General features: G+C 46.0%; 1 protein-coding gene across 1 annotated transcript in view; it reads right to left on the reverse strand.

Moving 5' to 3' along the window:
- ATM (ATM serine/threonine kinase) overlaps positions 1 to 15,071 on the reverse strand; it is a 1,319,133-nt gene that overhangs the window by 348,098 nt on the left and 955,964 nt on the right. The window contains exons 45-46 of the mRNA XM_069202321.1: positions 2,066 to 2,185; positions 1,711 to 1,945 (exon numbers count right to left, since the gene is read on the reverse strand). Coding sequence (XP_069058422.1) covers positions 1,711 to 1,945; positions 2,066 to 2,185 — 355 coding nt within the window. The remainder of the gene's footprint in view (positions 1 to 1,710; positions 1,946 to 2,065; positions 2,186 to 15,071) is intronic.

Consider the following 15,071-nt stretch of genomic DNA (forward strand, 5'->3'; position numbering starts at 1 on the left):
TGAGCAGTATTAGGCCTCCCTTAGGCCTTCAGAGAATTCATCACCACAGTCAGTTAATGGATACTTGGAATAAAGAGCCTCTTTGAGCAGAACCAGATTTCCATAAAGTTGGCAAAGTAGCAGCATGAAGTAGGCTTCATTCAAATACATTAAAATTCAAATTTAAAAAGCCTCATCAAATAGGAGAAATAGTGCCTCATATTTGCCCCTTTAGGTGGGATATGTGTCACTTTTAAATGAACATCAACCTTGTGAGACAAATAATTCTTAAATGAGCTATGTAATTCTTAGTATTTCAATGAACTTATTTAACTATTTCTGGTTAAAGCATCACTCTGAACAACAGACCTTATCACTGAATAATGATGCAGATAGTACTTTAACTGGTTCATGAATAACCTAAAGGCTTAAGTCACTAACTTGGAACACCAATGTTTGCTTTGGACCTTTGTACCACGTCAAGCTCCAGAGCTGGATGGTAGGGTAAATTGGTCATGAACTCATCAATTCTTAGCATTATAGAGCTTTCAAGCACACCTTTGATTTAGAAATTACTGACAAAATGTCCCCCTTGAAAGATTTGAGTTAGATCATAGAGGTACAACAGAGGCATCTATATCAAAATACCTGCATTCTGCTCAAGTGTCTGCCCATGAAGCCTCATCACAGACTTGCCCTATGAATTACTCCAAAACCAGCCCAAGCCTATCCATTCAGTCCACACAAGATTCATTGTTTTCTCTGATTACGCCCATTCTAAAGCTGAGGATTTATACTGAAAACTCCATCTTTTTTCCTTATAGTTCCGTGGTCACAACTTCATTAAAAGATCTGGGAGGAAAGAACGGGTCCATTCCAAAACTGCGAGGGCTATCGTTATCACGCATAAATGAAGCATTACATTTCCAGCTTGCTCATATATAGCAGTCATTAGAGTTAGGCATACCATTTTTTGCATTTGTTGAAAATCTTCAACTCCCAAAGACCTTCTTCTCATTTTGAAAAAGAATACAAAATTAAGCCATATAAACGTAAAATAGAATGACTATAGGTAATGTTTGACTGGGCTCTGCAGTACATTATTAAGTCCCCAAACCTAGGAACGGAAAGAAATGAAGATGTTGGCTCAGGGTGGCACCATTTATGTACTAGGGTTTTATAATTTCAGGTTAATATTAAATGGTGCCAGTGCAATGCCCTGCAATGCCCTAAAACAGAATTAGCACCACCTTTTCCTTGAGCTCTGAGCAATAGGACAAAGTGTCAGAAGCTTCCAAGGTCACAGCCTGGGCTGGATAGTAAAATGATAAATACTCTGTTGAGGGAATAGAAACCACAGAAAACGGTGAAAAAACATTTGAGTAATTTAGAAAGCCAACATTCTTGCACATAGCAGGCAGCAGGCTATGCAATTCAAGGGGACCATTTCATCTCTCTACAGTCAATATGCAAGACAAAGTTATTGAAAGAAGTTTAACAAGGTTTGTCTATTTCATAGAATAACATGATCTTTGATTATTATCTGAAGTTAGACTCAGAATTAATATCTCACTTACCCCCTAACCACTGTTCACTCACATTTTAGTCTTTTCAAGGATTTCCAGCCTGACATGGAAGAACAATGAAGGTTCATGCGGGTCTATGGAAAAATCAATCTTGCTTTAGGACAAAAAGTCAGTCAGTTATATTTTCTGGCTTCATGCATCCTACCTGAGTATTTTTAGCAGTCCGTGCCAGTTGTGAAAACTCCACTAAATGTTTGGTGAGTATTTCTTTAATGCATTCTCGTGTAGAGTTCTGGCTTTCTTTTTGGAGTAGGACCTCGAGTATAACAGTTCGTAAGGCCATTATTGGCTCTTGGAAGATGAAATCACTGTCCCTGAGGAGTTGAGATTGTCTTTGCCACTTCATGTGAACATCATACAAGTCCTTCTCAGTAATAGTCCTGGAAGTACATATTTGTAAATTACTTTGCACTGCTGACAAAAATAAACTTCACAAAAAAGATTACAAATTTGAATTTTTGACCATTGTTTAAATAGTATAGTATAATTCAAGGAAATACCTGGAGAGAAGCTTTCCTATGCTTTGAAGCTCTCCGAGAGCCTGCAACCGGCAGAGTGATGGATACAGTGAATAAACAGATTCAAGACTCCCCTTGCATAACTCTTCCACTTCTTTTATCCTGATAATAAAGGGATGTTAAGCACATCTTTAATGAAATTAGATATTTAACACTTTCAGGTTACAACTATTAGCATACACTTCACAACAGCCAAGTGTTGCAAACATATTTGATCCTAACATTGTCAATTACCAAATAAGAAATCAGTTCCCATGTGTTACGCCTCATTTTCCAAGGGGTTGGAACTGCAGATGCTTATGCAAGCTATTGATTAAATTTATTTTGTAAAGCAATAGCGCGCAATCGTTCACACACTACATTTTAAGTGACACAAGTCAACGGGCCGCTCTGCAAATGCTTTACCCTCAGAAACTGTATTCATGCTCTGGAGATGGAATCTCAAGCGCTCTGCAACCATTCTATTGCTTGCAGAGATGCCCTAGTAGTGATTCCAAGCCCCCTACAGAATATTAATCTCATAGACTTCCCAAGCAATCACACACTACACAGTGATGAAACCTGTTCCTATAGAAAGTTCTAGGTTTACAATCAAACACAGCCTGCCTATGAAAGGTGCTTTCCTATCAGAGCTCCAAAACTCAATGATGCTGGAGTAAATCTTACCCAAAGAAATCAAACATGAAACAGAAAAACGTTTTTGACTTCAATGCCACAGAATGTTCCAATCTCAGACATCTTTAGGGCGACAGGGAAGGAAATCTTACATGCAAACCTAGTTCTTCATGTTATGACTCTTCACTGATGGGTATAAACAAAGAACATTCTGACTTGAGTTAGGGGTCTCCGGATAACATATTTTCCATAAATATAGTCTGCGTATTGTTTTGGAGGTGAAAGCTGACATTATCCAAACGCAGGTTCAACCACCTTACATAGAAGTGAAAAATATGCACTGCTGTTTTATGGAGACAGTAAATCCAATTACTGGGTATGCTTTGAGCTGGCAGTCACCACAGAGGTTCAGTTATTTTTTTAGGGAGATATGCAGAATTTTTATTTTAACTGCAGAATTTTTATTTTAACTGGATTACAATTTGCTGCTGAGAATGGAAAAATCTGAGGGAAGCGGGATGATTATTTGTGACTTCAGTGATGATTGCAGTGATGCAACATGAAGTAACATTCCTTTCTGCATCATAAGATCTTCACTGATAATCATGATGAAAAGAATGAAAAAAACAAGCTTGTCCAAAAAATCTTTGGTGTTCTATAATCCATGTCACAACAATTCAGAAAATATACTTATAATCAGAACTTTATCGGAAAATATTCTTCAGACCTGATTGGCCAAATAAAGCAAAGAAATTTGAAAAGTGCAGACTGTGCAGATCTATGTGATAAGTGAAGTACATTGACAATTAATAGAAATAGGTAGAAAAATCTCAACTGTCTCACATTGTTTCATAAGGGACAAAGACAATCCTAATTAGTTCAAATCAGCTCTCAGATTCACCCCCTATTAAAATCTCTAAACAATCTCAGTTCAAAAATGTCAACATTTCAATCATTATAAAATACATCAAAATGTGTCATCAGGCAGTTAAAAATGGTCTGACTCAAAACTAAATGGAAAAAGAAGAAAAAGTTCACCATTACTGATTATATCTACTAGATCGATATAATCAGATATGGCATTTGGTTTAAATGTACAAGTTACTTACCTTCGGTAACAATATATCTGGTAGAGACATTTTCTAGTTGCAGATTCCTTACCTCAGAATTTTCCAACAGGCATCAGAGGCTGGATCCGGAGATTTTTTCTTTGAGCAATACCCTTGCACGTCGTTAGGTGGCGTCGGTCTACTCCGCGGGCATCGTTAGCGCCGTAGTTTCTTTTCACGACTTGCCACGTCAAAGTGCAGTGCCACAAAGAAAACTGAAATTGGTGCACCAGAGCTAAGGCTCTGAATGGTGAGGCCTTGTCCCCAGAAATCAGTTCGCAAGCAGGGAGGATGGGTGGAGGGGTAAGGGATCAGCAACTAGAAAATGTCTCTACTTGATATATTGTTACTGAAGGTAATTACCTTGTATATCTGATAGAGACTTCTAGTTGCAGATTCCTTACCTTAGAATAGATACCCAGAAAATGCCATCCTTAGAGGTGGGCTGCAAACCAAGATCATACTAGAAAGTCCTGCAGGACCGAATAACCAAAGTAGCCGTCCCTACGGACCTGACTGTCCAGGCAGTAATGTTTTTTAAACATGTGCAAGGATGCCCACGTAGATGCCTGAAAGATATCCAGGACAGGAACTCCGCATGCTAACGCAGTAGAAGTAGCAGTTGCTCTGGTGGTTGCTTCTTCGCCAAAGTGCAGCACATCTTGTTGCAAAGAAGTACCCATTGAGAGATGGTACGTTTTTTGTGCTGCCTTCCCTTTCTTCACACATCCAACAAAGAGTTGATCGTCCACCCGGAAATCTTTGGTACGATTGAGATAAAACGCCAACGCTCTTTTTCGATCCAGACGGTGAAGTCCCTCCTCATGAGAAGGATGTGGAGGTGCGTAAAAAGTAGGAAAAGTGATGGACTGGCCTACACGAAAAGGTGTAAGGACTTTGGGAAGGAATGAAGTCTTAGTGCGTGGCACCACTTTGTCAGGGTGCACAGACAAAAATGAAGGCTTAGAAGATAGAGCTTGAAGCTCACTCTCTCTGCGAGCAGAAGTGATGGCAACAAGAAAAACTGTTTTGAAAGTAAGTAGCTGTAAGGGAAAATTGTGCATCAGCTTAAAAGGAGCACACATTAGGAAAGTAAGGACATGATTGAGGTCCCACTGATGCATGATAAATAGAGTGGGAGGAAACAAATGAGTGAGGCCCTTAAGCAATCTACTAACAATAGGAGACTTAAAGAGTGAAGGCTGAACAGGCAACCTAAGAAAAGCTGAGCTGGCTGATAAATAGCTCTTAAGGATGCCCAAAGCAGAGCCCTGCTGGACCAAAGAAAGAATGAACAAAAGAACCTCAGAAAGAGAAGCAGAGAGGGGATCAACAGATTTGATGGTACACCATGCCACAAAGTTATGCCAATGACAGGCGTATACCGTTTTGATGGAGGGACGCCTGGCTGCCAAGATTACATAACATACTTCGGGTGGAAGGTCAAATGCTGTCAACTGCCGCCGGTCAATCTCCACGCACGAAGGCGAAGAATGGTCAGGTTCGGGTGGAGAACCGTCCTCTGTTTCTGCAACAGAAGAGCATCCCGAAGGGGCAGTCAGAGTGGAGGATGGGTGGCCTTGCTCAGTAGCTCTGGATACCATACCCTCCATGCCCAGTCTGGAGCCACCAAGATTACTTGTACAGAAGTGGTACAGGCAGAAAGGCGTAAAGGAGGCCGGAGTTCCACTTGAGACAAAAAGCATATCAGAGCGAGTGCTGCCTTAGAAACTCCAACGTGCAAAACAGCTGACATTGTGCGTGTTCTAACCAAAGCTCTCCCAACTGTTGAAAGACATCTTTCACGACCTCCGGATGGAGATGCCATTCGTGATCAGCTATGCATCTACAGCTGAGTTCGTCTCCTCTGGCTTTCAGAAAGCCCGCCAGATGTTGAGCCACCAGGGTGATGTCCTGATGTGCCAGCCATGTCCAGAGGTGCAGCGCCTCCTAATAAAGGGTGCAGGACCCTACTCTGCCCTGTCTGTTGCAGTACCACATGGAGGTAGTGTTGTCCGTGAACACTTGCACTACTTTCCCTTTGAGAGACAGAAGAAATGCTTTTACGCAAGCCTGATTGCCCGAAGTGCCACAAGATTGATTTTGAACCCAGACTCCGCCGTAGACCAAAAGCCTCTGATCTCCACCTCTCTCATGTGGCCGCTCCATCCCAGAAGTGACGCGTCCATCACTATGGATAGATGTGGTTGGGGAAGGGAGAAGGATCTGCCCTTGGCCCAATGCTGATTTGAAAGCCACCACTGCAGGTCTTTCATAGTCCCCTCTGAGATCTGGACCATGTCGGAGAGATTTCCCTGATGCTGCGCCCACTGGAACTTCAAGTCCCACTGCACAGCCAGCATATACCATCTAGCATCTGTCACTAGCAGGATGCAGGAGGCCATGAGGCCCAGCAGCTGAAAGATTGGAAAAATAGCCTGAATGTCCTGGACTCGCTTTTCTGGGGATAGTCCCGAAACTGCACTGTGTTCAAAACAGCTCTGATGAAAGGGAGCATCGAGAGGGAGTCAGGTGTGACTACGGCACGTTTATAGTGAACTTCCATTGTAGGAAAATGGCACTATTGGCATGGTTACCCCCTAACTTTTTGCCTTTTGTTGATGCTAGTTATGACTGAAAGTGCGCTGGGATCCTGCTAACCAGGCCCCAGCACCAGTGTTCTTTCCCTAAGCTGTACCTTTGTCTCCACAATTGGCACAGCCCTGGCACACAGATGAGTCCCTTGTACATGGTACCCCTGGTACCAAGGGCCCTGTGGCCAGGGAAGGTCTCTAAGGACTGCAGCATGTATTATGCCACCCTGGGAACCCCTCACTCAGCATATGCACACTGCCTCACAGCTGGTGGGGAGAAAAAGACTAAGTCGGCATGGCACTCCCCTCAGGGTGCCATGACCACAACCCACTGCCTGTGGCATAGGTAAGTCACCCCTCTAACAGGCCTTACAGCCCTAAGGCAGGGTGCACATACCACAGGTGAGGGCACAGCTGCATGAGCACAATGCCCCTACAGTGTATAAACCAGTTCTTAGACATTGTATGTACAGGGTAGCCATAAAGAGTATATGGTCTGCGAGTTTGTCAGACACAAACTCCACAGTTCCATAATGGCTACACTGAATACTGGGGTCAGCACAATAAATCCACACTGATGCCAGTGTGGGATTTATTGAGAAATGCACACAGAGGGCATCTTAGAGATGCCCCATGTATACAAGTCCAAGTACTAGTGTTAGGCTGACCAGTTTCTGCCAGCCTGCCACATCCAGATGGGTTTCTGGCCACATGGGGTGAGTGCCTTTGGGCATTCTGTGGCCAGGAGCAAAGCCTGTACTGGGTGGAGATGCTTCACCCCTCCCCCTGCAGGAACTGTAACACTTGGCGGTGAGCCTCAAAGGCTCAAGCCTGGTGTTAGAGCGCTCCAGGGCACTCCAGCTAGTGGAGATGCCCGCCCCCGGACACAGCCCCCACTTTTGGCGGCAAGTCCAGGGGAGATAATGAGAAAAACAAGGAGGAGTCACCCTCCAGCCAGGACGGCCCATAAGGTGTCCTGAGCTGAGGTGACCCCTGCCTTAGGAAAATCTCCATCTTGCTTTGGAGGATTCCCCCCAATAGGATTAGGGATGGGCCCCCCTCCCCTCAGGGAGGAGGCATAAAGAGGGTGTAGCCAACCTCAAGGACAGTAGCCATTGGCTACTGCCCACCAGACCTTAACACACCCCTAAATTGATTATTTAGGGGCGACCTTGAACTGCTGACCTGAAAGTCCCGCAGAGACGACAACTGACTTGGCCCCAGCCCTACCAGCCTGTCTCCAGACTCAAAGAACCTGTACAGCGACGCATCCAGTGGGACCAGCGACCTTTGAGGACTCAGAGGACTGACCTGCACGCAAAGGACCAAGAAACTCCTGTGGACAGCGGCTCTGTCCAAAAAGCAAGCATCTTTAAAGGGACTTCAGCCTCACTTCGGAAGCGTGAGTCCCCAACACTTTGCATCCGATGCCCCCGGCTTCTGTCCAGAAGAACCAACACTGCAGAGAGGACCCCCAGGCGACTCCAACGACGTGGACACCCTGAGACTACCTCCCTGCACCCCCACAGCGACAACTGCAGAGAGAATCCAGAGGCTCACCCTGACCGCAACTGTCCTGTAACAAAGGAACCCGACGCCTGAAAAAAACACTGCACCCGCAGCCCCCTGGCCTGAGAGAAACCAACTACCGGTGCAGGAGTGACCAGCAGGCGGCCTTCATCTTTCCCCAGTCAGTGGCTTGCCCGAGAAGCCCCCCCGTGCCCTGCCTCAATCACCAGAGTGACCCCCAGGCCTCTCCATTGATTTCTACCTACCCGACACCTACTTCACACACTGCACCCGGCTGCCCGTGTGCCGCTGAGGGTGTTTTTTTATGTGCCTGTTTGTGACCCCTCCCCCCCCGTGCTCTACAAAACCCCCCTGGTTTGCTCCTCGAGGACGCAGGTACTTACCTGCTAGCAGACTGGAACCAGAGCACTCCTGGTCTCCATAGGCACCTATGAAATTTGGGCCCTACCTTGACCTCTGCACCCAACCGTCCCTGTGTTGCTGGTGCTAGGTGTTTGGGGTTGACTTGAACCCCCAACAGTGGACTGCCTATGCCCCGGAGACTGAACTTGTAAGTGTTTTACTTACCTGCTAAACTAACCATTACTTACCTCCCCCAGGAACAGTTGATTTTTGCAGTGTCCACTTTTAAAATAGCTTATTGCCATTTATGCCAAAAGTGTGTATATTACTGTTTTAATTCAAAGTTCTATATTTACCTAAGTCTTTGAGAGTGTGTTCTCATTTATTGCCAGTGTGTGTACAACAAATGCTTAACAGCATACTGCTCGACCACATTACCACAAATAGAGCATTGGTATTATCTAAATTTTGCCACTATCAACCTCCAAGGAGAACCCTTGGACTCTGTGCACACTATCTCTCACTTTGAGCGAGTATATACAGACCCAACTTCCTACACCTCCCCGCGTGTGCAGGAGGTTCGCCATAGTCTGAATGTGGGAGATGACTTTCTGGGGAGAGTCCGCCTACAACAGCGAGTCATCAAGGTAGGGGGAAACTGAAACCCCTAACCTGCGCAGATGAGCTGCAACTACCGCCATCACTTTCGTGAACACCCGAGGGGCGCTGGTAAGGCCGAAGGGGAGCACAGTAAATTGAAAGTGCTCGTGACCTACCACGAATCGTAAGTAACGTCTGTGGGCAGGCAGGATGGGAATATGGAAATAAACGTTCTGCAAGGAATTTAGGGTTGTTTGGACAGGCTGATGGCGGCGTGCGATTTTCCTGTTCACAGGAGCCCTGTGTTGGGTTTGGACCAAGTACCCAAAAAGACATCAGTGAGGGCGTCAATGAATGCAAGAAGAGGCTCAGATGTGGAAGCCCGTGGTTGAAGCACCTCCATCAGGAGATTAGACCTGACTTGAACAGTCAAGGCCGAGGACCTCAGCCGCCCTACTGACTACCATGGAGTAAGTAGCTCCCTCCGCTGTAGCCATGGTAGGAGGAGACAGCATGTCAGCGTCTGGAGAGGTATCCAGACCACTGGCCTCGCCAAGCTCCTGTGCCCAGTCCAAGTTAGGGTCATCGTGGTATTCATAAGGGTCCAGGGACCCCCTCAATCCTTCCCCAAATTCAAACCCATAAGAATAAGGGTCAGAATCCAACCTGGGGTGAATAGGCCCCATCGAAGAAGGAATCGGAGTCTGTCGACTCTGGTACGATTCTGAGTCGTTGGGGATCAGGATGGGGTTGACGTTGATGGTGGGCACCACCATCATCGGGAATGTCAAACCGGCACTGGGGAAGGTCTCGATGGTACGACTGGCGTCGATGTGGATCCAAGAGCAGATCTGGAGGGGACTTGGTGGCCGGCGCTGAACCCAAAGGCCCTCCAACCGAACCCCTTGGGTCTCAAGGCGCCGTAGCAGGGTCGGAATGCCCAAAAATAAGGCGCATGGCCTCATAAAATTCCTTCAATTGGGCAGGGGTCGCCCCGGCTCCTGGAAACTCGGGAAGGCTTGGACCAGACCCAAAAGCAGGCTCCGAAGACAGAGGACTCGAGCGTCGACACTCCACCTGCGCCGCATCAGCCGAGCGACGGGGTGAAGTCGAAGGATGACGGGATTTCTTCAATTTCTTCTTCTCCTTACCTTGACCTGAAGACTTCGAAGAAGACAAGTGGTGGTGGCTCTGCAACCAGTCTTCAGACCTTCCTCTTGAGCGAGACCAGGACCTATGCGGAGTCGAGCACAGACCCGCCATAAGCTTGAGGGACCGCTCCCTCAAGGCCTTTGGGTCCATGGCCCGGCACTCAGAGCACGACTCTGGGTCGTGATCGGGCTCCAGGCTCCACAAACAGATCTGATGCGGATCTGTCATCGACATCATGCGGTGACAATCCTCGCATGGTTTGAAGCCGGTCTTTGAGGACATCCCTTGATGCACGAAAAACTTCCCAAAAACTCGACAAAAAGAGTCGAAATAGGTCAAAAATTGACTAAGGGTAGCTCCCTCCAGATCAGCGCATGGCACAGAAAGAAAAGAACTGACGTCACTTCGCAGTGGTGGCGTATATGTACTACTTCCCATGTCATCACGGCGACTACGACACCAACGACACCTGAGGAGTCGACCAGCGCCACCTAACGACCCGTAAGGGTATTGCTCAAAGAAAAAATCTCTGGATCCAGTCTGGCACCTGGGGGAAAATTCTAAGGTAAGGAATCTGCAACTAGGACTCTCTATCTGATGTACTGATTACTCACGTAGGTGGTAGGGAAAACCTTAACATGTATTAACAAAGTCAATAGGTCTCGTCGTTGTAACCTAATGTCTTCGGCAATGTCGTCTAGAGGTGCTGTACAACATCAGGAAAAAGCAAAACATTTTTTGCCAATGTAGCATCTGCATAACAAAAAGAAATTAAAAAGTGTGATGATGTGGTCGCTGTTGGCATCCATGCCTTTATGTAGACGTGTGCATATGTTATGACCTGTGCTTGCATCTGTGTCAACGTGCATGCAAGCACAGCAGAAAACAGGGGCCCCATTTTCTATTGACCAATCTAATATGGCAAACGCCATTTACATATGTAAATGAAAAAAAAAAAAACATTTTAAATAGGTGAAAGTGCTTTTGTTGTAGCAAAGCATCCAGCAGCAAATGACAGATACTGGGCCATCAAAAAAAGCTACTTTACATCGTTTTTTTTACATGTTGCATTTTTTAAAATGTCCCCATGAGTGGTGGAGGCGCAAATGAGGAGCAGATGGGGTTGGGTTAGCAATGGCAAGTGAATACAGGTGTTATGTACTTTATGGCTACCCTCAAGTCTACAGGTTTAGACCCTCTAACCCTAGAACTCGGAAATATGTGCACTCTCTCAGGAACACAGTGATATTCAGGAAACACCCCCTTCGTACTTAGAATGTCACACTCAAGCATCTGTCTAATAACACATCTATGTTTAAAAATATTTATTGTCATTTTATACGAATTAGTACATGAGGTACGATCACAGGATAAATGAAGCAGATTGCTATTATTAGAGATACCAAGTGAGTGAACACGATAAATGTTTCTATCATTGTTCACAGCACTAGATTCCCTAATTCCTACACCCACACCCTATCGCTCTCTGCTCACTACTCTGAGATCATGAAAATAAGTTAACATCGGCTACAGAGTAAGTTTTACAATTATCACTCTACATATCTGCCACACAGAGGGCCACACTAAGGGCCTCTGTGTTATCAGACCTTTAGCCAGCAAAGAGAAGAGGACCAGAGTTCAGCTCCATAGGTGCAACCTAGCTCCAGGAAGGACAGCGGCCGGTGACCTGGAATCTATCTGGACAGCATGGGGATGAAGACGTCTCTACCTTCAAAGGTCAATTTCCAGTGTTTATATAATAAACAGACCCCGATGTAATCTAACTGATTCTGGATAAGAAGCAGGACAAAAATGAGATGCAAAATCCCAGATGGAACATTTATTTTCTAAAGGCGTTACCTCTGTGCATATATCACTGTTCTATCTCACGTCGGACCACCCGGTATCATCTGCATATAGATATTCTAGGGCATCCTAGCCAGACTCATGTCTCATGTTCTACTGACAGACTAACAAGAAAACAGTTCTTTAAAATTTGGATAAAGAGGAATAACTGAAACTAGGCTAATATTAAGTATATTTAAAAAGGGAGTCTGGTGCCAGATTCCACATCACAGGCGTGATATGTTAAAAAATAAAGCTACATGAGCAGAGGAGGGGATATTAGCACATGAGGGCGAGAGAAACAGCGCAGCGCAGCACACATAGTAGTGAGCCACATGGACCTACAGTGCTGAAGGTCTCAGTTTCATTCATGAGGGCTGCATCTCAACATCAATGTGGGGCTAAAACACCATTGATCCTGTAATGGGCAAGTTTATGATTCTGAGTTGCGCTTCTGGCTTCAATTTTGTTAAAGGCAGCCATGATGTGCATCTTACTGCAGTGCCATGGCACAACTCCTAGATAAATGTGCTGAGTCAACAAAGCATTTTGACCCCGGTTGGACACCAGTAACCCTTCTTGCTTTACCTTGTTACTTGGGAAGACCTTCTGCAAAATTATGAAGGGTTTTTAACGAAGCTGTATCATTGCACCCCAAAGTGACATGCACAGACTGTCTTAAATGTTGTATCCACAATTACACAAACTTTCTGCCCTGCTGTGCCTACATGCTTGCTCTCTCTGATGGTAGGAACACATGTTCTTGGATCCAACATGTTTTTTTTCCCCTAACAGCCAAAACTATGACAGAGTCCAGTTTTGGCACTTAAACCAGGTACACAGAATCAGGATGTCAAGGTAAATATTTCTAAAGAAGCCTCAGAGTTGCCATTCTAGTCATGGATGATGTGAGAGACTTTTCAACAGTGCTGCCAATCCGGGTAATAACACAATAAAGGCTGTGAAGCAAATCAAAGGTGTAACCTCTCATAATTACAGATACTAATGTTTGAGAGACTTTGACCTGAATGTTCACCTTCGTTGCACCAGTCAGCAACACATTCTGGAACACTGTATATTAATCTGCATATGATGACCATGAAGGTGAGAAATCTAACATAGGCATGTATGACGTTTTTGTGTCTGAGCCAGGAACAGAGATATTGAGTTAGATCTTTTAAGGAGAGTAGTGGTACCTAAAGTGGAACCACCACAAGGAATATCATCTTATGAGAATTTGATGGGTGTGGAGAAGTTGACAGTGATGGTTAATAAACAGCGGTCTAGAAGATCAGAAACCACAGTTGATGTCAACCTCAGTGAAGATGAGTGTAGTGATGGCAATCCTCATAATTGACATTAGGAGGAGTGTCTTTGTGGAGCATGCTTCAACATAATTCGATTTGGTTTTGCCTTTATGTCTTGAACTCGCCGCTCAGAAGGATAGGCCCGAAACTGCACTGTGTCCAGAACTGCTCCGATGAACGGAAGCGTCCGAGGGAGTGAATCAGGTGCGACTTCAACACATGTATAGTGAACCCCAGTGAATGCAGGAGATCTGCCGTAGTCTGGAGTTGGGAGGTGACAGCCTGGGCCGAGCCACCATCAACCGCCAGTCGTCGAGGTAGGGGAAGAAAACCTCAACCTGCACAGATTAACTGCACCACCAACATCACTTTGGTGAACACCTGAGGGGCGCAGGTAAGGCCAAAGGGGAGCACAGTAAACTGAAAATGGTCATAGCCCACACTGAACCACAAGTAACATCTGTGGGCATCCAGTCTCCTGGGTCGAGGGCAGATAGGAATTGAGCCAGAGTAAACATTTTGAACTTCTCCTTTTTGAGGAAGAGATCGAGGGACTGGAGGTCTAGGATAAGGCATAGGCCCATGTCCTTTTTGGGCACTAGAAAGTAGTGGGAATAACAACCACGACCTACTACTGGCCCAGGGACCCTCTCTATGGGTTCCTTCGCCAAGAGAGCCATAACCTTCTTGTGGAGAAGAGGCAGGTGATCCTCCATCATCTGATCGTAGGATGATGGCATGGATGGAGGGATAGTCTCAAAGGAGTGGGGGTAGCCCCTTCGGACTATTTCCAAATCCCACCTGTATGACATGATGGATTGCTAGCGGGCAGGTGATGGTGAATTCTCCCTCCAACTGGTCCCTGGTGGGGCCGCTGTAGAGGGACGGGAGGTAGACTGGGCTGAACGCTGGCCCCCTGATCCACAAGGACTTTAGATCCCACGTACCTGGCCACACAGAGGCTGGGCAGCATGCACAGCACGGTGGCTGGAAGGAAAGGGATGTGTTTGGGCGCCCCTTCCATAGCCACAAAAAGGGCAAAAAGCAGACTGAAGGGCCAAGGGGCAGCTGCAAGGCCCAAGGACTGAGCAGTAGCCAGGGACTACTTAAAGCGGTTGAGCGCCGAGTCTGCTTTGTCTCAGAAGAGACAGATGCCATCGAAGGTCATGCTCATAAGTGCAGCTTGGACATCCCCCGAAAAGCCAGACACCCTCAACTAACCATGGCACCTCAAAGCCACTGTCGATTTAACCAATCCACCTAGTGATTCTGTCATTTCCAGTCCACATCGTATTGTGAACTTAGCTGCATCTCTCCCATCAGCAACAGCTTGAGAGAGAATGGTCCGGGCCTCCTCTGGGACCGGTGGTAGCATCTGCGTAGCTGTGTCCAATAAAGTATGGGTGTAACGGGCCAAAAGGCATGCAGTGTTCACGGACCGCAATGCCAGGTTGGAAGAAGAGAACATTCTCTTCCAAAGCTGATCCAGTCTTTTCGATTCCCTATCCGAGGGTGCGGAAGGGACTGTGCACTGGGGATGTAGAGGCCTGGACAACCAAGCTTTCAGGGTGGGGTGTTAAGTCAAGAAGAGTGGTTTGTTAGGCACAGGCCTACGGGGCGGGCAATTGTCCTATTAACAGGAGCCCCTCTGCTGGGTTTGGATCTGATGACAGCAGTCCCATGGCTTAAATCCGATCTTCCTTGACAACATCTCGACGCACTACAATGTCAAAAGATCTTCAACAAAGGTAAAAAAAGCTAGTCAAAAGGTGACTGTGGGGTAGATGATCTTCGGATCTGCATGTAAAGAAAAGAACTGACATCAGCGCAATGGAGTGGCATCTAGATATGACCTGCGAAGTCGTATACGGTGTGCAAAACACCAACAACGGAT

Source organism: Pleurodeles waltl, chromosome 8 (genome assembly GCF_031143425.1).
Source record: "Pleurodeles waltl isolate 20211129_DDA chromosome 8, aPleWal1.hap1.20221129, whole genome shotgun sequence".
Lineage (NCBI taxonomy): Eukaryota > Metazoa > Chordata > Amphibia > Caudata > Salamandridae > Pleurodeles > Pleurodeles waltl.